Below are 26,355 nucleotides of genomic sequence, written 5' to 3' on the forward strand. Positions count from 1 at the left end.
AAAAGTGTTAAGGGAAATATGACTTTCAGCCAGAACCTCATCCTGATGACCACACAAATATGCCTAATAATTGGACCCAGTGGTATTCACCCATTCAGTATGGCCAGTAGCATTGTGTCCCTTGATAGCATATTTAAGGCAGGAAGGGCACATTGTAAAAGCAGTTGAACAACATTCTCTTGTCCAAGAGATGGGGGAAGATATTTTGGTGGTCACAGGGTGGAGTCTATGGTGGGGGGGCTGGGACACAGGAACATATAGGTGAAAGTTGTGAGTGGGGCTCTCTCTTCTCTTCCTGGACACCCATGGATGAACAGCATTTCAAGAGCAAGCTAAGTTATATGTGTGCTTATGTGGGCATGTATCTAAGTATAATATCTCAGTAGACTTTATATGTGTACATATAGATATTTGTAGTCTGCAATTGTATTACCAATAGATTATATATGCTGTTTATGCATGAGTCTCTATATGTACATGTACTAATGGTCAGGTACTGGATGTGAGTTGGTTAGAAGAGTAGATCCAGTAGACTGTATATTGGTGGACTCTGGATATACTGTATATACATACACATTATTGGCCACATTTGCTTAGCATCCAGGGTGGGCAGGGACTGAGGTGTCTGTGTGTGGTGGTGTCTTTCATGTATTGTGTTATCTGTATCTTTATGTATAATGTCCATTGCTTTGTCATCTCTATGTTATCAGTAAACTATTTATATATATATAAGTATCTGCGAGGGTTGTTTGTTGCTCCTGGGGTATATGAAGGACTGGAAGAGGTGTAATTATACACAGAATAATCGGGTTATATGGGAAACAAGGGCAACATGCTAGGAATAGAATAGAAGGGATGGAAAACGGAGATAGACATAAATCTCCAATTTCCAAGAAGCAAAAATTCCCTCATCAAAAAGTTATCCACGTACAGGTGGTAACCTTTATCTAGCAGTGGGTGCATAAGGTCCCACACAAGTTTCCCGCTAACACCCAGAGTGGGGGGACATTCTGGGGGTTGAATATGGGAATCTCGCCCCTCGTACACACAAAACTTGTAAGTGTACCCTGAGGTACTCTCACAAAGTTTGTACAGCTTCACGCCATACCTCGCCCGCTTAGAGGGAACATACTGGCGGAAAATGAGTCTCCTCTTGAAAGAAATGAGAGACTCATCAACCGCGACCTCCCTTCCAGGTCCATAGGCCTCCAAAAATTTGGCCCCAAAGTGATCGATGACCGGCCTGATTTTGTACAGGCGGTCATAGGCAGGATCACCTTGTGGGGGACATGCTGCATTATCTGCATAATGGAAAAAGTAGTATAGACAAACCACTCACTCCCCTTGCAATTCTGGATTGGGTGCTCTAGTCTCAAATTGATTCACTGAAATCAACAAAAGCGTAATGGAAAATATATATTATGAGACTGGCACTCGCATGGAAATAGAGCAATAATAGTGGTGTTGATACACAATATTTAATTGGCACAATATATTAAAATGCAATGTTACAATACAATGTTAAAATACTTAAAGGGTTTCTACTACCAGAAATACTGTTATGTAGCTGACTGACATTAGCGATGCGCTAATGTCAGCACTACATATCAGTATGTTTCTAACGTTAGTCCCTGCAGCCGTTTTTGTTAAAAAAGCACTTTTATAGATATGCTAATGAGCCTCTAGGTGCTATGTGGACGTCATTAGCACCTAGAGGGCTCCGTCCACTAACCATTTCAGCCGCCCATCGCGTCCCTCCAGCCCGCCCCACTCCTGTTGATTGACGTGAAACTTCTCAGTATCTCGTACCAATTCCCGCGCCTGCCCCGTGCGCTTCTGTGTTTGGCGCAAACGCAGTGAGTGAATGCCGCGCTCCTGGTGCCTGCTTCCTCATTGTAACGTAGTTGGCGCAGGCGCATATATATATATATATATATATATATATATATATACTCAATAAAATAATATTTTTTAGCTTAGTAGTTCTCAGTGTCTCTCTATAGGTTATTTAGTTATCTTCTGAGTTAAGCTCCAGTCAGGGGCTTTATTGTTTTTTCACTCCATTCCTTTGTAATCTATTTTTGTACTAAGCAGTGAGGAAGCCGGCGCCGGGAGAATACAGAAGCGCACGGCGCAGGCGCGGGAATTGGTACGAGATACTGAGAAGTTTCACGTCAATCAACAGGAGCGGGGCGGGCTGGAGGGACGCGATGGGCGGCTGAAATGGTTAGTGGACGGAGCCCTCTAGGTGCTAATGACACCCACATAGCACCTAGAGGCTCATTAGCATATCTATAAAAGTGCTTTTTTAATAAAAACGGCTGCAGGGACTAACGTTAGAAACATACTGTTATGTAGTGCTGACATTAGCGCATCGCTAATGTCAGTCAGCTACATAACAGTATTTCTGGTGGTAGAAACCCTTTAACAGTCACTGCAGCGGATATACAATGACAATATCAATCCCTAAAAATACCTAAAATCTAAAACTTCAATAAAAACTAAAAAAAAAAAGTCCAAAAAGAAGGGGACCATACGTCCTGGATGTGCAAAATATCGCAAGCCAAAAGTGTCAGTCTATTCCTTATAATAGTATTGGCATTTCTTTATTATATGCAATATAACATGAAAATCCATGCAAGGCACTTTTTCAAATATTCGGAATTGTCCAATATAAATATTCAATAGAGTATCCAATCGGACACAAAGTTTTTACTCACAGGTGAGTGTCGATTATCCTGCAGTCACAATATTCGATCCTTTTGATTTTTACTCACGGTATTTGTTCATATTCCCGTGGTTCTCATTGTTTAGCGTCCCACCTGGTTCGTTCGTCACTGGTCTCTCTCGATCGTTATCCACAAATCTCGGATCTGGTCATACGATCAGGGTGTAATATCGCGAGAGGTAAACTTATACTTGTACTGACCAGTTTGAATAGCTGAAATTTCGGATCTTTGTCTTTGGAGCGCTACGATTCTTTTATATGTATCCGGATATTAATAAACGAACTTCCAGTGGGGGTCTCTTGTTGGGGATGTCTTTGAAATGCACCAAACGCGTTTCAGGGATCTCCTTTCTCCTTCCTCAGTGGTGACATCCCAACTTCCTGTGATTCTTTTTATATCCCTTTCAAGATGCATGTAAGATAAGATCTGGAGTGAAGGATCTGGTCTGGCTCCTCTCTCCTCGCTCCCGGACACAAAAAGGAGGAGGAGAGCAGAGCTGCATCAAGTTAAAGCTCCTGCCCGCCCGTGCAGCCAATCAGAAGTGATGCTGAGAGGTTATGTCCACCATCACCTCTCAGGATCGCATGTGTCCTTAAGTACCGGGACATCATGACATACTGGTACGTCATGTGTCCCCAACAGGTTAAAAAGATGATACTTCTCTATTCTTGCAATTACCTTCTTCCAAAACTCTTGAATATTTATACACGTCCAGAGTATATGAACATCATCCACTCCTACCTCCTCACATTTTTGGCAACTAAATTCTTTAGATTTGTAAAATTTCATTAGAATCTTAGGGGAGTAGTATAGACGGTATAATATATTGAATTGAGTAGTTCTGTGGGAAAAGTTATTTGAAACCCTATTTTGCCTGTATAGCCAATTCCCAAAACTCTTCCCTTTGGGGGGTTAAGACATCCTTCCATTTATAAATTAAACTATTAACTGCTCTTTTTTTTTTTTTTGGGTGTAACAGACACTTATATATTTTAGAAACCAGTTTTCCCCCTGCTGTTAATTTGGAAATATTAACTAGTGGTCGAGGGAGGGTAGCAATCTATGTTCCTTTTCCTAGCGTCGCTTGTTTCAGTTGTAAATAAAAGAACCTCAGATCTTTATTTCCCAGTCCGTACCCATTTTTTAGCTCTTGATATGGAATTATATCCCCCTCTTTCCATACCTGACCCAGTTTAAAAATTCCATATTTCCTCCAAATTTTCTGTTCAATTGACTTTAATCCTGTAAGATGAGTGTTATCCCACAATAAGGTGTCCGTATGTACTATATTTTGGGACCATAACTCTCTGGCTTCTTTCCATTCTTTGGACAGCAGCTCAATTATCTGTATTTTACTAGATTGCTGTTGTGCTAGAATGCCAGCTTAAACTAATTGGAAGATACTACATTTATCCAACCTTTTATAAATCTCTGCTATTATAGTCTTATATCTTTGCGAGTTACTCCATCTTATCATATTTTTAATATGACCAGAAATAAAATAAAGTTCCAAGTCCGGAACTGATAGTCCACCTCCCCTCTCATGGATATACAGTATTTGTGCTCTTATTCTTGTTTTTTTACCTCACCATATCGGGTCCTCTAGGATGCTGGCTATTATTTTAAAAATTATTTTGGGAATTATTACAGGTGCATTCCATAAAATACCGTATTTTTCGCCCCATAAGACGCACTTATGCGTCTTATGGGGCGAATGCTTCCATTTTACATCGCAGTCTGCGATGCTGCAGCATCGCAGACTGCGATGTATGAGCCGGGAGAGAGGAGGGGCTGAAGTTCGGAACTAGGGGCGGTCCTCCTCAAAAACCTAGGTGCGTCTTATAGGGCGAAAAATACGGTATAGTTCAAAGAAGGTAGGCACATTTTCACTAATGAAGTACGGCCTGCCATCGAGATATATAATGTTTTCCATACATCTATTTTCTTCCTTATTTCTTTTATTTTGGGGACCACATTCAACTGAACATAATATTTAACAGGTTCTTTCTCGCTCTTAATTTCCAAAGGCCCCGGTATAAAGTTGTTTAGAGGGTCAATCAGGATATAGGCCGATTTGGACCAGTTTGAATTAAGTCCAGGATACTCACTACAATAATCAAAAACCTGAAAAATCCTAATGAGTGACTTGTGAGAGCCCACAAACAACTAAATGTCATCTGCATATAGAGCCATTTTTTCCTCGTGAGCCCCCAACCTGAAACCCACTATTCCTTTATCTTGCCTAATCATATCGGCTAAAGGCTCAATGGCTATAGCAAAAAGCAGAGGAGAGAGGGGGCAGCCTATCTGACCCCTCTGCCTATTTGTATGTTGTCTGAATATTCACCATTCACCATTACCCTTGCAGAAATATCCGGATATAATAGCTTAACCCAAGAGACAAAGCTATCACCAAACCCTATTTTCTTCAATGCTAAAATTAAAAAGGGCCATTCTATAGTATCAAATGCCTTTGAAGCATCTATGGTTACAATCATTCGTTCACCGCAATTTGTGGGTTCAAGCTGGGTGTTCACAAAGTATCTCATAATGTTATCAGTTGTAGTTTTGCCTGGGATAAATCCCGATTAATCCTCATGTATAAGTACCGAGATTACATTCTTAAGTCTGGCTGCCAAGCTCTTTGCTAATATTTTATTGTCAGCATTAATTAAAGGGGTTCTGCACTTTGTTTTAACTGATGATCTATCCTCTGTATAGATTATCAGCTTCTGATCGGCCGGGGTCCGACACCCGGGACCCCCGCCGAACAGCTGTTTGAGAAGGCAGCGGCGCTCTAGCAGCGCTGCGGCCTTCTCACTGTTTACCGCCGTCCCACTGACGTCACGACTAGTATCAACTAGCGTGGGCGCGGCTAAGCTCCATTCAAGTGAACAGAGCTTAGCCCCGCCCACGCTAGTGGATACTAGTTGTGACATCAGTGGGCCGGCGGTAAACAGTGAGAAGGCCGCTGCGTTGCTGGAGCGCCGCTGCCTTCTCAAACAGCTGATCGGCGGGGGACCCGGGTGTCAGACCCCCGCCGATCAGAAGCTGATGATAGATCATCAGTTAAAACAAAGTGCAGGACCCCTTTAATGAAATGGGGCAATATGAATCCGTGAGACTTGAATCTTTTCCAGGTTTTAAAATAAGTGTGAACTAGGGATTCTCTCAAGGAATCTGGAAATCTCCCAGACTCCCTTGAAGCAGTCCACATTGCAAGCAATTTTTTATTAATATTTCTTTATATTGGGCATAGACTTCAAACGGAATACCGTCAATTCCTGTGGTCATGTTCTTAGTGATCTATGATAAAATTGTATCCACTTCTGCGAAATTTAGGTGGTTTTCCAAACTTTCCCTCTGGTCTGGCAATAACAGACTAATAGTGATTCTATCCAAAAACTGTTGTATTTGTGCCATATTTTTATTTATCTTACTGCTATATATGTCCTCATAGTATTCCTTGAGCAAGTTTATCTTGGCAGCTTGTTCAACAATATTATGGCCTAATTTATCCACTAAACAATGGATATGATTTTTTTTATTGTCTGGGCTACTATTAACGCCGCTAGCTTTTTACTGGGTATATGTGCATAGATGTAATTATCCCTAACATAATTTTGTTTTTGTTGTTCCGCCAGCAAGAACAGATCGTCTTCCAATTTGGATAGCTTATCTGTCCACTCTTGGTAGTTTTGCTCTGTGGGGTTTTCAGTATACTTTTTTTCATATTTTCCAACCTCTTGTTCTAATTCCACATTTTTTTTCCTTTTTCCTTTCTTGTATGTTGCTGTGTGCTTTTTAAAAATCCCTCTAATAAAGGCCTTTGCGGCCTCCTATACCGTGTTAATTTCCGCTGAACCATCGTTTATATCAAAATATTCCCTTATCTCTTTCAAAACTTTATCATGTACAGTCGTGGCCAAAAGTTTTGAGAATGACACAAATATTAGTTTTCACAAAGTTTGCTGCTAAACTGCTTTTAGATCTTTGTTTCAGTTGTTTCTGTGATGTAGTGAAATATAATTACACGCACTTCATACGTTTCAAAGGCTTTTATCGACAATTACATGACATTTATGCAGAGAGTCAGTATTTGCAGTGTTGGCCCTTCTTTTTCAGGACCTCTGCAATTTGACTTGGCATGCTCTCAATCAACTTCTGGGCCAATTCCTGACTGATAGCAACCCATTCTTTCATAATCATTTTTTGGAGTTTGTCAGAATTAGTGGGTTTTTGTTTGTCCACCCGCCTCTTGAGGATTGACCACAAGTTCTCAATGGGATTAAGATCTGGTGAGTTTCCAGGCCATGGACCCAAAATGTCAACGTTTTGGTCCCCGAGCCACTTAGTCATCACTTTTGCCTTATGGCACGGTGCTCCATCGTGCTGGAAAATGCATTGTTCTTCACCAAACTGTTGTTGGAAGAAGTTGCTGTTGGAGGGTGTTTTGGTACCATTCTTTATTCATGGCTGTGTTTTTGGGCAAAATTGTGAGTGAGCCCACTCCCTTGGATGAGAAACAACCCCACACATGAATGGTCTCAGGATGCTTTACTGTTGGCATGACACAGGACTGATGGTAGCGCTCACCTTTTCTTCTCCGGACAAGCCTTTTTTCAGATGCCCCAAACAATCGGAAAGAGGCTTCATCGGAGAATATGACTTTGCCCCAGTCCTCAGCAGTCCATTCACCATACTTTCTGCAGAAGATCAATCTGTCCCTGATGTTTTTTCTTGGAGAGAAGTGGCTTCTTTGCTGCCCTTCTTGACACCAGGCCATCTTCCAAAGGTCTTCGTCTCACTGTGCGTGCAGATGCGCTCACACCTGCCTGCTGCCATTCCTGAGCAAGCTCTGCACTGGTGGCACTCCAATCCCGCAGCTGAATCCTCTTTAGGAGACGATCCTGGCGCTTGCTGGACTTTCTTGGACGCCCTGAAGCCTTCTTAACAAGAATTGAACCTCTTTCCTTGAAGTTCTTGATGATCCTATAAATTGTTGATTGAGGTGCAATCTTAGTAGCCACAATATCCTTACCGGTGAAGCCATTTTTATGCAACGCAATGATGGCTGCACGCGTTTCTTTGCAGGTCACCATGGTTAACAATGGAAGAACAATGATTTCAAGCATCACCCTCCTTTTAACATGTGAAGTCTGCCATTTTAACCAAATCAGCCTGACATAATGATCTCCAGCCTTGTGCTCGTCAACATTCTCACCTGAGTTAACAAGACAATTACTGAAATTATCTCAGCAGGTCCTTTAATGACAGCAATGAAATGCAGTGGGAAGGTTTTTTTGAGATTAAGTTAATTTTCATGGCAAAGAAGGACTATGCAATTCATCTGAAAACTCTTCATAACATTCTGGAGTATATGCAAATTTCTATTATAAAAACTTAAGCAGCGACTTTTCCAATTTCCAATATTTATGTAATTCTCAAAACTTTTGGCCACGACTGTATACCCATTATATTTATCCACCCTATTTTTATTTGCATCCCTCTATTTTTATTGTTACTTTTTTTATATTAATAATGATTGGATTGTGATCCGAAATCCCACGGTGTCCTTCAATATCGAGTATTTTTTTTACTTACCCTCCAAATATCGATCCAACCCAATTCTTCTGTAATGCTTTTTAGTTTGGATCAAGTGCAAAAATTCGGAGTGTTTCCTATTCTACATCTATCTAATTTGCCGGACATTACGTTATTAAAATCTCCTGTGATTAAGAGTGATTTGTGCCCCCCTTAAGCACAAAATCATACATTTTTTAGAAAACATCTATTTTAAAAGGTGGGGGTATGTAAACATTTGCTGTTACCCATGCTCTTCCTTCCAATATACAGTCCATCAGCACATAGCAACCTTCTTTATCTGTAACTATTTTTAATATTTTTAGATCTACAGTAGATCTCGGCGTATTAATATACTCACTCCCCTCTTGCATATGATCAGTAGACTTAACGGAAGGAGTCCTGCACCCACAGTCTGCTCACCCCAACTGCAGTCTCACCTGTCAGATATGTTTCTTGCAGGCAAACTATAGCAGGAAGAGACCTTTGTATTGCATCAAAAAGAGCGACTCTCTTTACTCCCCTACTCAAACCCCTAATAGTCCATGAAATTATTGTCATAAAACCGATCTGTACTATCCATCTCCAGAATGTAACAGAGGTCCCAAAGAAAAGGAGAAAGGAGAATGGAGAAGGAAGCACAAAACCAGAGGAAGAGCAGTCCAGCAAGTATCCTACCCTACCCATCCCTTTCTGAATGACCCAGAATAGCATCTAGCCCTGGCTCTCTACCTTAGCATTGCCCCCTCCCGGCCCACACCCAGCCCTCTTACACATCAGGTCTTTATCTTTTCTTTAATCCATTCTCCCAACTGCCTCCAAGGTGTTAACAAAAAAAAAAAAAGATTTTTTTGTTCCCAATCAATCCTTAACTTAGCCAGAAACATCATTGAGTACTTTACATTGTTTTTAAACACAAAATCTTTTTTACATCAATAAACTGGCTTCTTTCCCTTTACTGCTGCTCCTTTATTCTCCAGCTTTCCTTTCTTCCTTAACCTACATAGTATCTCATCTTTATCCCTGAGCGATAGTAAATTAAAGATTATTGGTCTAGGTCTTGTTCCCGGGGGAGGAAACTTTGCCGGCATTCTATGGGCCCGTTCCACAAAATTTTTAGGATTTGAAATATCGTGTCCCAATTGTTCCATAAGCCAGGTTTCTATAAAGGCACAGAATTCTTGGCCCTCTGCACCTTCCCGAATTCCCAAACATGTCAGATTAGCCCTTCTGGACCTATTTTTTTTTTTCTTTTTTTTTTTTAGTTTCCCATTTTCTTCCTTTAATATATTTTTTTCTTTAATCATTGTCTGCATGAGGTCCTCAGAGTCTGATGTTCTTTTCTCTACTTCTATCAATCTATCTTTTATATTTTTGTAAATCCGCTCTGAAGAGCCTACAGACTCCCTAACATCTGGAGAGAGAGAGGTCTTGTATTGCCGAAGTACAGTTTTTATAAATATATCCTGCAGGCTAGGTACCTGCTCCTCTTTAGTGAGAGTGTTTTTCTCTGCATCTTTTAGATGTTTGCTACCTCTCTCTCCAGCCTAGGAATCTTCCTCAAGTAGTTTCGGGTTTGCATTATCTACCGAGCAGAAAGACATGACCTCCTGATCTTGAGATATGTCATCTTTTCTTTTCTTTAGGGGGCTAGTCTGTCTGCTCATATTAGACACACAAATTGTTGCTTAGATCTTTCTGCTTTTTTAAACATTGGGGAAATTGAGGTATTTAAATCTAGTTGCCCCTTCCCCTTTTTCCCTACCCCCTGCCTAGACATTTCCAAAAATATTATTTTTTCTTCCCCCTTCTCTCCTTTCCCTTTTTTTTTAAATCTTTTTTCGTTCTGTCCTCGCCCCAGATATATAGCCGGAGCTCAAACACGCAAACAGGAGGAACGGCCAAACGAAGAGTCCAAATTACACTCCCAAGAAGTTAGTAACACAGCCCGCAATAGGAGTAATCGATTAGTTCAGTTAATTCATGCACAAAGTGTCAATTCCTCAAACCAACTCCTCTTTACCCGCTATATAGATATAACGGTCCAAACCTGTTATGGCAAACTAACGTTCAAGTTAATATGGTTAGAGTGGTTGAACCACCTTAATTTTATGTCCACAGTTAGTAGGGGAATATTAAGAGAAGAGTCTTTCAGTGATAAGGCAAACAAACAATTTTCCACATATTGCGTGGCCAGAAGGTCAACATTATTGGCATGAGGAGGGGAGAATACATCCAAACCACTGACCCTCCAGTTACAGGACAGACAACAAATTCCCGAACATCTCACATTCAAAGGGGCGACTCTGCTTCGCACTCTGAGGCCCCCCCCAATAGAGAGTGAGACTGCTGCAGCATCCAGGTATGGAAGCAGGAGGAGGATATATATGGACCTTTCCAGCCCCGTTTATTTTCATTTGCTTTACCACCCTCCTTTTTTTTTTTTTTTTCCCCCTCTATTTTTCTCTTTCCTTCCTCCTTTCCCTCTTTATTTTTCCCCCCTTCCCCTGTTTCCAAAGACAGGCTCAATACCACCTTGTCACATGCTTGGAAAGTCTGTATTACGACTCTCTCTTCTCCAGATGCCCCCCCTTCAAGACCGCTCTCTTTCCTCTGGATATGGGCTGTCGGGGGGCGCCACCCGCTTCACGGATGTAAACTCAGGGTCCAGTTATCCTGGCCGCCTCAACTCCCCTCAATGATCACCCACCACTTTAGACGGTCTCGCCTCACCTCAACCGCTGTAGCATCCTACTTAACAGTCGGGACTCAGTCCAAACAACAGCGACAGTTCCTCTCACTTTGATGCTGAATCGTAGCAGGAGGGGGGAGGAGAGGCAGGCACATTGCGCTTCCGGGACAGCCACCCGCATACAACCCCTGGCCTTCTATAATCGAACGGCTCCAGTTATCTCTCCAAAATCGGCAGGTCTGCTGGGCAGTGTCCCACAGGCAGGGCGGCGGATAGTTTGTCTCACATCAGGCTGGGGATCAGCGGCCAGAAGGAAGGTGCCCACGTCACCTGAGTGAGTCCGCACACATGCTCCAGAGGCGCTATCCTTTTAATGATGAGGATTGTGCCGATTGGGAATCCATTCCCAGAGTGGACGCACGCGTGGCAAAGATAGCAAAACATACCGTCCTGCCCTTTGAAGATTCAGCGCAACTTAAATAACCCATGGATAGGAAGGCAGAGCCTATTAAGAAAGACCTGACACGGCAGCTCTTCTTAAGCCAGGGGTGGCTTTTACTTGTGTTCTTAGAACCCTTAATCAATGGTTAGAGCAATTGGAGACTCATTTAATCAACAAATTCCATTACTGAAGATGCAGCATGCACTGCATTGTTATCCAGTCAGACATGTTCTATGGCTCAAGCCATGGGCGGGGAATATAACATCCAAAAACAAGCTCATTTCCCTTCCCTTTCATGGCCAATAGATTTCTGGTCTAGATCTAGACAAGATCTTGAAAAATTCCACCAACAGGAAGAAAGGGTTCCCTGAAGAAAGATATAAATCATAAAGACAGAATTTTCAAGGCCGTCCGTACCAGTCTGAACAGAGGAAAGATGAGGGAAAAACGGGAAGGTGAAGTTATGCAGAAAGGGGTAGGGGAAAAAATTTCCTTTTCAACCTTAACAGAGGGGAAACCTCCCCTAATCCGAAACAATGACACCATACAGGTAGGGGGAAGACTTAGCTCCTTTTTAAACACCTGGGAACAAGTAACATCAAATTTGTGGATTCTAAACCTTATAAGAGAGGGTTATCATATAGTCTTCCCTCCACAAAAGTTTGTTATGACCACTCTTCCTCCCTCTCAACAAGGTACCTTGAGAATAGTCATAGATCATCTACTAAAATTTAGGAGCAATAGAACCGGTCAACTAGGAGAGGGCCACTACTCTCGCCTATTTTTAATAATAATAATAAAAAAAAAAAAAAGTGATTTATAGGGTTATTCATATAAGATCTGGCTTAGACCACAAACACCCCAAGATCAGATTACCGTAGCTACTCTCTCACAAGAGCCCCTCATATGCTAGGATACCACTGATTATTTCTTTAATTTACTTTGCATTTGTCCTTCTTGTTTCTTAATATCTATACTTATCTAAGAAATGAATGCGACAAATCGCAGGTTTCTCACGTAACCTTTATAGGTTCTTGTCTAATTTACATTTCACATAAAATGTGAAGTTATAGTACATGTTCATCTGCTGTTTGTCATGTATATTGCTTTGCTCACTTTACCTTGTACAATTGTTCATACAGAAACTGAAATGTTTTGTTGTATTTCAATAAAAATACAATTATAAAAAACAAAAAAAATAACACGAGGTAAGTCCAGGATTATTATGAATCTAAAACCCTTGTACAAACATGTTACATATCAAAAGTTCAAGATGGAAACTCTAAAAACAGCAGTAAAGTTAATAAAAAGGAAAGTGGTAATGGCCTCCATCAGTTTAAAGAATGCTTATTACTAGGGCTGCACGATATATCACAAAAATAATCGAATCGCGATAATCGGCAAATGCGATTTGGCGATTCGGCCGACCCGAAAATGCTGCGATTATATATGAAGGGGCCCCTATTGATAAAATGACCTCTGTCCTATTGATAAAATGGCCAGCCGCTGTACTTACTTTCACGATGAATGCACTGCAGCGAGCGAGGCGGCCGGCGCGTGACTGACGTCACTTAGTCACGCTCCTGCTTCCTGAATTAAGTGGGAGGAGCGTGACAGTGACGTCAGTCACGCGGGAGCTAGCGAGGCGGCCGGCGCGTGACTGACGTCACTTAGTCACGCTCCTGCTTCCTGAATTAAGTGGGAGGAGCGTGACAGTGACGTCAGTCACGCGCCGGCCGGCTCGCTCGCTGCCGCTCTCTGCAGTGCATTCATAGTGAAAGTACAGAGGCTGGCTATTTTATGAATAGGAGAGTTATGTGCGCAGTTTAGGACACATAGGGCCATGAGGGGGACCAGCATAAGATGCTATATGTGTGTCTTATGCTGGCCCCCCTCGTGGCCCCATGTGTCATAGCACACATCCCCCATAACAGTGTCCTCCACAGGTCCCCCATAACAGTGTCCGCCGCAGATCCCCCATAATAGTGTCCGCCGCAGATCCCCCATAATAGTGTCCTCCGCAGATCCCCCATAACAGTGTCCTCCGCAGATCCCCCATAACAGTGTCCTCCGCAGATCCCCCATAACAGTGTCCTCCGCAGATCCCCCATAACAGTGTCCTCCGCAGATCCCCCATAACAGTGTCCCCTGCAGATCCCCCATAACAGTGTCCTCCGCAGATCCCCCATAACAGTGTCCTCCGCAGATCCCCTATAACAGTGTCCGCCGCAGATCCCCCATAATAGTGTCCGCCGCAGATCCCCCATAACAGTGTCCTCCGCAGATCCCCCATAACAGTGTCCTCCGCAGATCCCCCATAACAGTGTCCTCCGCAGATCCCCCATAACAGTGTCCTCCGCAGATCCCCTATAACAGTGTCCTCCGCAGATCCCCACAACAGCGTCCTCCACAGATCCCCCACATAACAGCGTCCTCCACAGATCTCCCACATAACAGCGTCCTCCACAGATCCCCCATAACAGCGTCCTCCACAGATCTACACCTCCACAGATCCCCCACATAACAGCGTCATCCGCAGATCCCCCATAACAGTGTCATCCACAGATCCCCCACATAACAGCGTCATCCACAGATCCCCCACATAACAGCGTCATCCACAGATCCCCCACATAACAGCGTCATCCACAGATCCCCCACATAACAGTGTCATCCACAGATCTACACCTCCACAGATCCCCCACATAACAGCGTCATCCACAGATCCCCCACATAACAGCGTCATCCACAGATCCCCCACATAACAGCTCCATCCACAGATCCCCCATAACTATGTCATACCCAGCCGCGTCAGCGGCTCATATGGGAAAATCCAAGCAAATAGATCTCTAGCACAATTCCCTTAAAATATCGCATCGCATACCGTTATCGCAATTTTTAGGGCCCTAATCGCAATCGCACAAAATTCCCATATCGTGCAGCCCTACTTATTACCATATCCCGATACACAAAACATCAAGGAAATTCCTAAGATTTGCAATCCAGATGAAGGGTTACATTCACCATTATCAATTTGTCTGTCTCTCTTTCGGAATCTCCTCAGCACCAAGATCATAGTGGAGGTAGGGGCAGCACTGAGACAAGAAACAATTGGTGTCATCCCATATCTGGACGATCTTTTAGTGATAGCGGACAGCAAGGGTTTATTAGAGAGCCATTTACAGATAGTACTGAACCAACTCTAATCGTTAGGCTGGATCATCAACTGGGAGAAATCAAACCTATCCCCATGCAACCGTAAAACGTTTGTAGGGATATCCTTAGCGTTCATTTCTCAGAGAGCATTTCTTCTGTCTCACAAGTTTAATGAAGTTGCAAGACCAGATAAGAGAATTCAAAAAGAAGAGATTCTGCTCCATCAAGACAGTGATGAATAAGTCTCATCATGTATCCTGGCGGTAGCATGGGCTCAATTTCATTTAAAACCCCTTCAGAAACTCATTCTATCCAGGTGGAACAGGTAACGAACAACCCTAGACAAACAGATATTCCTAGATGGAAATGTAAAAAATTCTCTAAAATGGTGGCTCATAGACAGCAACCTAAAGAATGGGGTATACTGGAATCAGGAACGACCCCTCAAATCACGACGGATGCCATTCTTCATGGATGGGGGGCTGTGGTTCAACAAGAAACCTACCAGGGCATCACCGTTGTGTTCTAATTTATTTGGACAATTCAACAGCAGTGTCCTTCATTCAGCATCAGGGAGGAACGAGACACCATCTGCTTCAAGGTTTAACAAACAAAATATTTTCTTGGGCGGAGCAAAATAATCTTTATCTCTGTGGTTCACCTCAAGAGATCTTTAAATACGAAAGAAGATTAACTATGCTGTCATGTTCTGGACAATGGGAAATGGACATTATGTCCAGAAGTATTTCAGATGATAATAGAAATGTAGGGCAAGCCGTCAATAGATTTTTTTTGTTTCCCGGAAAAATTATCAAATAAATCAGTTTTTTTTTTCCCTCAACCCGAGAGATTTCCCAACTGCGGTGGATGCCTTCAATCAGGACTGGACATCTCGCCTAGTTTACGGATTCCCGCCCATTCCCCTAATTCCCAATGTCATTCAGAAATTTTTACGAGAAAGATGTACCTTGATTTTGGTACAAAAAACTTAAAAATCCTTAAGATGTTGGCTTGGATTCTGAGGAATCCATCCTTTTAAAATTGGGATGATCTAAGAAGGTGGTTAACACCTTACTTCTTAGCAGGAAACCGAATTCAAATAAGGCGTGTGACAAACTGCCATTTGCCACTGGGCATTGTAGAAAACTTATGGCTAGCCTCCTGCCCTACGACTATGGCCCCGGGACATATTACCCTTCAAGAACAGAACTATGCCGCATGTCTGCACTGTTAATAGGACCGAACGCGGTCAGCGGTGTATACTAAAGATTCTGTGGAACTAAAATCGGATGCGCAAATACACGAACACCGCTGACCCTTACCTTCTTCCATACTGAACTTTCAGCTCCAGAGACTAAGTCCCGTTCGAAGATGGGACTTAGTCGTTTTTCTGCATGAAATTGACCGACCGCACAGCCCAAATCTATGGAACTGTTTTGGGCAGGAAATTGTGCTTGCGGTCGGTCATAAAGGACTTCCGCTTAACTTTTGATCCGCTGGAGGGATTTGTGTGATTTTTGAAAGTGTTTATGTTTGATGTATGCTGAGTTTAAATATGTATTTTTTATGGAGATGGAATGTATGGTTTTAAAGTTACATTGTATGTTTAAAAACTGTATTTTTACTGTCTGTGATAGTTATGTTAATCCATAATTATATCCCAGACAGAAGGGAGAATTTTGTGTATTTGGGTGGAAATTCCTGCCCTATTGTTCCCACATGTGTATTCGTGATTTCCCTTTGTCCTGGGAGATAATTGAATTGCTCTTCGGGTGTCTCCAGGGCAGAGAGGAGGAAACCATGATGCATTGTGGGGACCTGCATAAATACGGGCGGGTAGCCCTCAATAAAGAGTTCAGTTCAGTTCATGTTTTGCTAACCCTTGAAAACGCAGCCTCGTCTCGTTATTGGAGGGAGTTGCTTTGTCATGCTGGGGATTGCTATGCTCTGCATATTCCCTGGAGGAGAGATCTTTCCCACACGGTCCTGAATGCTGGAGGTTCATTCAGGGTGGAAGGAAGACGGCGCGGCTCCAGTTAAGCTACGGCGGTTGTGGAGTCTGCGGTGCTTGTGGTGTCCAGTGCGGTGCTTGTGGTCCTCAGCGCAAGCTAGGAAGCGTCCATTAACGGAACGGGATCCGTTACATTGGTTCGTCACAAGGCGTATGTTAAAGTCTGGAGGAAATTCGTCTCTTGGTGTGGAGATACTTTTGATCAGTTTAAGCCCAATATATCAGCGATCTTAGATTATCTAGGACGGATTAGACCTGGGACTTTCTCCTAATACCCTCAGGGTTCAGGTTTCAGCATTAGGGGCATTATATAATACCAGTCTGGCAGAATTTTCTTGGATAGCCAGGTTCCTGAAAGCAGCAGACAGGCTCAGACCAACAATCAGGAATATTGTAGCCCCTTGGAATCTTAACAGTTTTGTCAGGGTTAACTTCCGACACTTTTGAACCCTTAAAATCTATTTCCATAAAATGGCTTACCGTAAAAACTATTTTTTTTTATAGCAATAACATCAGCGAGATGAGTCTGAACTCCAGGCTTGTGTATTCAGGATCCTTTCCTTAGTATTTTTCAAGACAAATTAGTGTTTAAGTTAGATCCCAGTTTTTTTGCCAAAAGTTGTTTCTACTTTTCATAGATCTCAAGATATAGTTTTGTACCAACCCCAAAAATGAACAAGAGGCCATTTTCCATACCTTAGACGGGTATTTCTAAGGTATTTAGAAGCAACAAAGGATTGGAGGATTGACAAAAATCTTGTTATCCAATTTTGTGGGCTAAATAAAGGTAAGAGTGGCGAAAAGTTCTATTTCCCGCTGGATTAGAATCCTATAAAGTGGAAGTTAAAGGCGTATTCCCATTACAAACAATGGGGGCATATGGCTAGGATATGCCCCCATTGTCTGATGGGTGCGGGTCCCACCTCTGGAACCCACACCTACAACGAGAACAGATCGGGGAGAGTTGTGGATGGAGGACCCCGGGTTTTCTGGGGTCCGGCCTCCATCAAGCGCAGCTCTCCGCTGCTCCCATACAAGTGAATGGGAGCGGACCACGCATGCTCCCATTTATTTCTGTGGGGCCGACGGAAATAGCTGAGCTGGGTTTTGAACCAAATTTAAAGTCCAAATTACTATTAATTAATTCACATAAGTGCATTTAAGATATAAAATGCCAAAAAAAAAACTTAGAGGTTGTCCGAGTTGTGTAAAAAAAAATATAGCACTGTAAATCTGATGGTCAGCAATATATACATAGGCTAAGCAAGTTTTAGGGGGAAAAATTCTATTTCCTCATTTCCCTAGTTCTCTTCTACCCCTTTGTTGTTATTTGCAGGTAAACAATATCTGCCCCTCCCCCTCTGCAAAGAGGGTGAATATAAGTGCTGCTCTGAGTGACATGTCTGACTACTGGGATACTCAGCAGCAATGCTGTATGTGTAAGCCTTCGGACTTTGAAGATGATACAAGACCAAAATTGTTTTCTCAGGAGGAGATGAATGATTTGGTAAGAGACTTGAATCTTCCCAAAGAGGCCGCTGAGTTAGGCCTCCTGCACACGGCCGTTTTTTTTTTCCCGTTTACTGGACGTTTTTTGCATTCCGTATACGGCCCGTATTTAATTAATTTCAATAGTTCCGCAAAAAAAAACGGAATGTACTCCGTATGCATTCCGTTTCCGTATTTCCGTTTTTCTGTTCCGTTTTAACATAGAACATGTCCTATTATTGCCCGCAAATCACGGTCCGTGGCTCCATTCAAGTCAATGGGTCCGCAAAAAAAACGGAACACATACGGAAATGCATCCGTATGTCTTCCGTTTCCGTTCCGTTTTTTGCTGAACCATCTATTGAAAATGTTATGCCCAGCCCAATTTTATCTATGTAATTACTGTATACTGTATATGCCATACGGAAAAACGGAACAGAAACGGAAGCACAAAACAAAAAACGGAACAACGGATCCGTGAAAAACGGACCGCAAAACACTGAAAAAGCCATACGGTCGTGTGCAATAGGCCTTACTCGGATCAAGGCTGAAAAGCAGGAATTTATTGTTGCCAGGAGTGTCATCTTCATGGTTCAGACATCGTGAAAAAGAGTTTGTTCCTTACTTCGCCTAGGAAGACAAGTTGGTTTATGGCATCGATGTCAAAGGTCTGATGGGTCAATTTAAAATCCAATATGATTAAGAGCAATGGTGTCTTTTTATAGATTCTTCAAAAAGAAGTCTCAAAGCAGTTTTACTCCACAACGGTGGTTTTTACGCTTCGATACCTGTAGGTCATTCTGTACACTTGAAGAAAACCTTTGAGAACTTGGAATCAGTTCTTCGTAAACTTAAATATGAAGATCATGGTTGGCAAGTGTGTGGGGACTTGAAGGTCTTGTGCATGCTGCTCGGGCAACAAGCTGGATATACCAAATACCCTTGTTTTCTGTGTCTATGGGACAGTCGAGACCGAAAAAATCACTGGACCAAGAGGAGTTGGCAGACAAGGGTGCTAACAGTCGGTGAAAAAAAACGTTCTCTGAGAAGCTTTGGTACCTTCCCATAAAGTTCTTCTACTGCCTCTCCACATAAAATTGGGATTGATGAAGCAATTCGTAAAATCACTTCCAAGAGTTGGAGAATGTTTCAAATACTTTGTCACCAAATTTCCAGTCCTGTCAGAGGCAAAATTGAAGGAAGGTGTGTTTGTGAGACCAGACATTAGAAGGCTTATAGTTGATTAAGAGTTTGTCAATACCAAGATGGATCCTCAAAAAAAGGGTGGATTGCATTTAAAGAAGTTGTTCAGAAATCTTTAGGCAATAACAAAGCTCCTCACTACAAAAAGATTGTCAGATAAATGCTGAAAGCATTTCAAGCTTTAGGTTGCCTGGTGAGTTTGAAAGTGCATTTCCTTCAGTCCCACCTTAACTACTTTCCTGAAAATTTGGGAGCTGTGAGTGAGGAACAAGGTGAACGACTCCACCAAAACATTAAAGAGATGGAAAGGAGATACCAGGGAAAATGGAGCATTACAATGATCGCAGACTACTGTTGGATGCTTCAGAGAGACATTCCAGTTGCTACTCGCAAGTGTAAATGCACCAAAAGGAGCCTCACAGGGAAGAAGAATTGAGTTTAGTGTGTGTAGGTGAGCTAATTTCAGTTCAAAAAAGGATTTTCATGAAAAATTTGTAATAAAACTTTAATTTTATAATTATATTTCCATTTATTTTGAGGTATTGCCTTATTTAACATAGTTACCTAAATTGTCAGGAAATGTGATTTCCTATGACAAAATGGAGGTCATTTTCGGATTCAGCGCACCAAAAAAACATAGATTATGTGGAATAACCAAAACAGCTCTTGAAATTTTTTTTTTTTGCAGACCTGTGTTATGTTTTTTCTTCATCTAAATTACTTATTATCCCTTTATCCTGGTTTACGTTGAAAATACACTATTGATGGAGGGGATGGGTGGGATTTAAACCTCTGTGCTTTTCCTGTCCTATCAGAGGAGGAAGTCAGTCTCAGGATGTGGTGTCATGGAGATATCCAGGATTACCAGTAAGTTTAATACTCATTTCAGTATATAAAAGATATAGAGGGTGCAAGGCCTTAGGCTGGGCTGCTGCCACCTATTGGCATGTTTGCATCACCTACAGTTCAACTGCATTGGCCCTTTTTACCAGAGCATGTGATACTGCTGATTGGTCCACAATACTTCAAGCTCCATATCCATTGGTGGAGGTGTTATTTAGGTTTTTAATTATCTCTCTACACACCTGTGTGAGCACTATAATAGGGGAGGGTTTGTCCATTGTTCCATATTCCCAGAAGAAGCCAGTTTACTGGCGAAACGGCGTTGGGTCAGGAGGTGGCTGAGAGATCGACACACCATTCAGGGAATGCTTATTATCTTTTTTAATCACCAAGTCTTTTTATCCTCATATTTGCCTCCATTGTAGCATTGTTTGGGGCTTATTATTCTGAGGTGTCTTGGTGTTTACCATCTTGTATTCTTTTCCCTGCTTTTTGGTGTGCTGACCTCTCGGCCCCCCCTTGGGTCCTGTTCCTCATCTTTGTGTTCCACCTTTGTGCTGCCTTTTACCATCATGTATGTAATTGTTATGTGTGATCAATAAAGCTTATCGATTTTCACTTTGTGAAGATTATGGTTCAATTTTTTGGCGACACTGTTCCCTAATGATGCAGCCTCAATAAGATAGCACATTGTCATTCATGAAGATGAAATTAGGCCTGTGTTGTTCATGCAAAGGCACAATAACTGGATTAATAATGTTGTTAAAGTAGCATGGGCTTGTCACAAAGTGTAGGACAGTTCTGTATTGACTAGACACACTTGCCCACACTAACACCACCAACATAGGCTCATATAGTGACGACAGTGGCTGATGCATAGCGTTCTCCTTCACATGTCCAAAATCGTTGGCAGCCTTCATTTCTGCTCAGCGTGAATAGACTCATCAGTAAGCAGCACTGAGGCCCACTGTTCCCATGCTCCCTGCCCCATGCAAGACGATGACGCCTGTGCCTGGTGTTGTGGTCATGTACCCTTGCAGGTTGTTTAGCACGCACACCATGCTGATGTAAATGGTTTGAAATGGTCTGATGTGATACTGGGGTGCCTCTCGCCTCCCTTAAATGTGCCTGGAGTTGTGTGGCAATCATCCTCCTGTTCCTTAGGGCATTGTTCAAAATGAAGCAGTCATCAGTGTGTGGTGTGGCCAAAGGACGTCCACTTCTATGCGTTTTTGTGACTCTTCCAGTCTCTCTGTATCCCTGTTGCAACCTGCTGATGACACTCTAAGCTCAGTGGCCACTTCCATCTGAGAAAATGCTGCTTGAGTCCTCGCAATGACTAGGTACTGTTGATCATTTGTTAGGTGTCGTCTTGGTCTCATGATTTAAAAATGTGAACAGCATGACGAGGACGACTGTTGAAATATCAATTCTAATAGAACCAGGAAATTTATTGGGTGATTCATGAATCAAAAATCTGTTGTGAATTTTGCCGGTAAGCTCCTTGTTAGAGAACAACAAGTTGTGCAAAAAGTACTGAAACATTGAAGAGTTGGACATGTGCATTCAAAAGTTTAGAGAAGGTCACATTAAGTTTACCTGTATAGGTTAGAGTGCATTTTAGGTTTATCCTCAAATTTCACCCAGTAGTGTATGCATGGAGGAGTTGGGAGAGACAGGTGTTGACTGAACAATCATTCAGCTAACAGCTATTGAATGTGCATGGCCATCTTAAAGGGGTTTTCCCATCACATACAATGGGGGCATATCGCTAAGATATTTATATTTTTTCAGTATTAAAATACAAGAAGAAGCATATAAATGTGATATTTATAATCATACTGACCCAGAGAATGAAGGGTACAGGTCAGTTTTACTGCATAGGGAATAGCATAGAGTCAGAACCCAAAACTTTGACATTATAGCATTTTTTTCCAATTCCACACCATTTGAATTTTTTTTTTGCCACTTTCCACTACATCGTATGCAATAATAAATGATGCCGTTAGAAAGTACAACTTGACCTGCAAAAAACAAGCCCTCATACAGCTATCTGAATGGAAAAATAAAGTTATGGCTCTGGGAAAGCAAGGAGGGAAAATAAAAACGCAAAAATGAAAACTCCTCTGGTAGTCAAGGGTTTAATTTAACATGTGAAATTGAAAAAAAAATTGTTCCACAATCGCGAGATTACAGCGATCTAACTGTGAGCAAGGAGGAGATTCAGGGGACGCAGGCGGTGCTGGGCTTCTTCACAACGGGGCGTGGCTGGGCTCCAAGAAGGTTAGTGCAGCCCCTTGGCTCCTTATATTCGGGGGCATTTATATGCCCATATAATCAGTAAATTCTCATTTTGTAGGGCTTAAGTGCAGATCCTGAAGCAGGAAGGGTACTAAAATAATATAAATATGTAGTAGTGTAACCATCTTCATAGTATGGATTCTGCCCAGCCAGGATAAGATAAGGAAAGTTCCAGGAAAGCCATTCCTGATGTAGTTTAGGAATAAGGTGTGCATAATTAAATTTCAAAATGGAGTCAAGAGATTTGAGTATATTTACTCCCATATATGGAAGGTAATCATCTTAAGTTTTAAATCCAGAATTAGGGGCAGTTAACCCTCATGTCAAGGATGGAGTATTACAGTGAAAAATTTCAGCTTTTGAAGTATTTATATTTAAACCCCATATGACTAAAAACGGTCAGTAATGGTAAGCAGCATGTCATCTGCAAAAAAATTGACTTTGTATTCGTAGGACCCTATATCGACATATTAAAATAGCCAGTGGTTTGATAACTAAAGTAAATAAGGCAGGGAAAAGGGAGCCACTCTATCTCATTCCACAGTAAATGTTAATAGGTATGGGGATGTCCAGGCTTTTTAATATTGATGATCTATCCTCAGGATAGTTCATCAATAACAGATTTGTGGGAGTCCGACACCCGGCACCCCTGCCGGTCAGCTGTATGATGAGATGGCACGCGTCTTCTCCCTTCTGTCTTCCTGCTTTGCTGGTGTATGCATGTCTATGGGACTGCAGCAGCGGACAGGAAGAGAGACGGGAGACGGCATGTGCACACTGCGCTCCCAGTCTCCCCCATAAAGCTGATCAGCTGGTCTGCCGGGTGTCAGACCCCCACAGACCTGAAATATCCCGAGGATAGGTCATCAATATTAAAAAGCCCGGACAACCTCTTTAAGGTACGCAACAGTGTTTGAGTAGAGAGTTTGGATAGAAAGCAAAAAATCCTCCGTGATACCCATGGTAGTTAAAACTCTATATAGATATGACCAAGAGATGCTATCAAAAGCCTTCTCTATGTCCTAAGCCAAAAGGGATAGTGACTGAGATTTCGTATTAGCCCCCGCAGTGAAATCTCTATAGCACCACCTGTTGTTTGCAGTTTTTCTAATTCCTCTGTCCAACTCCTAAGGTGGATGCACATGTTCAGTTCCATCCTTAAATTGCCACCAGCTGCAACAGAAAGGACACATCCCCTAAGCTGTCAGCTTAAAGGGTTTTTTGTTACCACACTTTTCACTATTAAACAGGCTGACACTATACATGAGCAAATGTCACCTGCATTTAACTCTGCTTTTCTTTTTTTTCAGTGTGCCCCTGTTTTTGTGCAATTATAATATTTATGATATGCGAATTACCCTCTAGGAACAGGGGGAAGCGTTGCACCTGCTCCTAGAGGCTCTTTCCACTCTCTTCTACTCTTGATTGACAGGACCAGGCCAGCGTTGATCTCCTCCTGCCGGCCCTGTTTGCCGGGGAAATCTTGCGCCTGCGCCGTCCTGTCCGTTATACGGCGTAGGCGCAGTGAGGGAAGGACGCTCTCGCTGGCTTTTTCACTGCGACGTATTCGTCGCAGGTGCAGTGAGGAAGCCTGCAATCTATCTATATCTTGAAAATTAACCAATTTTCCTTTTGTTAAGCTAGTTTTGTTATTTTTTTATTTTATTTTCTGCATTTAAGGAAAGTCACTTAAGGAAATGCAACAGAAACTTTCAGTGTTGGGTATCAAGAATGGCTGTAAAGTAATGCTAATTGGAAAAAAGGTAAGGTTTGATATTTAATTTTTCTTGTTACTTGCATCTCTGTATTTGTTGTCTGGTTATCTGTGTTAAATAGTGAGTATTGTTGTAGAAGTACATAACAATAGGCAATAAATATGTCCCTTCAGGACCCTGACATTTTTCACCTTAAGGACCAGGCCATTTTTAGAAAATCTGGCATGTGACTTTATGTGGTAATAACTTTAAAACGCTTTTACTTATCCAGGCCATTCTGAGAATGTTTTCTCATCGCATATTGTACTTCATGACAGTGGTAAATTTGAGTCAACATATTTCCCCCACAGTGCCCCGTCCCTTAAAATTGTACCTCCACAGCACCCCACCCCCTTAACTTTGACCTTTACAGCAGCCTTACCCTTTAACAGTGACTTTCACAGCATACCACCCCCTTGACAGTGACCTCCACAGGGGCCCTCCCCCTTAACAGTGGCCTTTACTGGGGGTGTGTCCTTTTGAACAGCTCACTCTAAGACAGCAGCATAGTACTGTCTGAGTGTGAACTGCAGGGAGAAAGTCACCCACCTTCCTACCTCTGCAGGCAGCTGACAGAAGTTTATTTTTTTTAAGGTAGTAGGTATATGGGACGGCTCAACATATATTAGGGATCTTTCGGTGCTCCAACTAAAATTGATGTGCCCAAATCAATAGAATCATAAGAAGTTATGTAAAAATGTAGGAGGGCACTCAGCAGTCAGAATCACACTGAAATATAGTAAAGTCTAAAATCTTGCGATTTATTTCACATAAAGTCTAAAATCGATTAGGAATTCGGTAAGCTCTTCAACCCAGACACTACAAATTTGGAATCCCACATATTAAACTGATCTTTTTTCGGGTACGATAAATTTGACATCAAATAAAATGACAAAAAACAAAATCGCTATTTAGAAACACCCGAAAGACACAGATTCTGGTGAATAATACCCATAAATTTGACATCAAATAAAATGACAAAAAAAAAAAATCGCTATTTAGAAACACCCGAAAGACACAGATTCTGGAGAATAATACCCATAGGATCAAGAAAGAGGTAAACGGTGGTTTGCTGTACGCGAAAAAAGATCAGTTTAATATGTGGGATTCCAAATTCGTAGTGTCTGGGTTGAAGAGCTTACCGAATTCCTAATCGAAGGCGGAGACACGTGGGATGCCGTACACAAACTTACCACATTCCGCATTCCACAGCCCTATTGCTGATTCAGAGACTATAAGCGGATGGCTGAATAAAAGACCACACGTAGAAAGCGAAGTACAGATTTCAACACTTTACTGTGTCGATTATTGCTGCTTTGTCGATTATTGCTACTATACGTAAACGTTGGACGCCACGAATTATTGTAGCATGGACTGAATTGTAGCTCACGATATTATACGTACTATATATCGAAATTTTAGCTAACGATACTGTACATCGAAAGTCCTTGTGCACACACGATTTATGGATTAATAATGACCTAAGATTGGATGTGCTATTGACTCACATTTCTTCAGCTGCAGTTTTTTTGGTGATATTGGACAATCTAACGTAATTTATCCTCATCTATTCTTTCTTTTATCCATTGTTTTATGTAATTTTATTTTATGTCAAATTTATCGCATGATTTTAGACTTTATGTGAAATAAATCGCAAGATTTTAGACAGAAGTTGATTTTTACCTTCATTTTTTCAATCCCTGTCGGCTGAGGAATGGAGGGGGCGTGGCCTAACCAGATTGGGCGTAGCTTAGTGGGACCTAGAAGTTGATTTTTCACTTCATTTTTTCAATCTCATTCGGGTGAGGAGTGGGGGGGGGGGCGTGGCCTAACCGGATTGGGGGCATGTCCATTTGACCAGCTCACTCTAAGACAGCAGCACTGTGCTGTCTGAGTGTAAGCTGCAGGGAGAAAGTCACCCTTCCTCCCACCCCTGCAAATGATAGAAGTTGATTTTTACCTTCATTTTTTTAACCCCTGTTGGCTCAGGAGTGGGAGGGGGCGTGGCCTAAACAAATCAGGGCGTGGTTTAGCTGGATCTGGGGGAGAGGTTTTAAGTCTTTTGAGTGTGGACACGTTGTGGCAGGGGGCGTGTCTGGGCACCTTCCTGCAAGAGTGACGCCCCTCTGGGCACCTTACTGGCTCATTTGCATACC

At 42.1% G+C, this 26,355-nt stretch overlaps 1 protein-coding gene across 7 annotated transcripts in view; it reads left to right on the forward strand.

Annotated features, from left to right (window-relative positions):
- BAG1 (BAG cochaperone 1) overlaps positions 1–26,355 on the forward strand; it is a 308,130-nt gene that overhangs the window by 84,464 nt on the left and 197,311 nt on the right. For 6 of the 7 annotated variants that reach the window (XM_040433104.1, XM_040433103.1, XM_040433105.1 and 3 more), the window contains one exon: positions 24,126–24,208. The exons of the other annotated variant lie outside the window; for it this stretch is intronic. In XM_040433104.1, coding sequence (XP_040289038.1) covers positions 24,126–24,208 — 83 coding nt within the window. The remainder of the gene's footprint in view (positions 1–24,125; positions 24,209–26,355) is intronic. 7 annotated transcript variants of the gene reach the window in all.

This window comes from Bufo bufo, chromosome 5, assembly GCF_905171765.1.
Source record: "Bufo bufo chromosome 5, aBufBuf1.1, whole genome shotgun sequence".
NCBI classification, from domain to species: domain Eukaryota; kingdom Metazoa; phylum Chordata; class Amphibia; order Anura; family Bufonidae; genus Bufo; species Bufo bufo.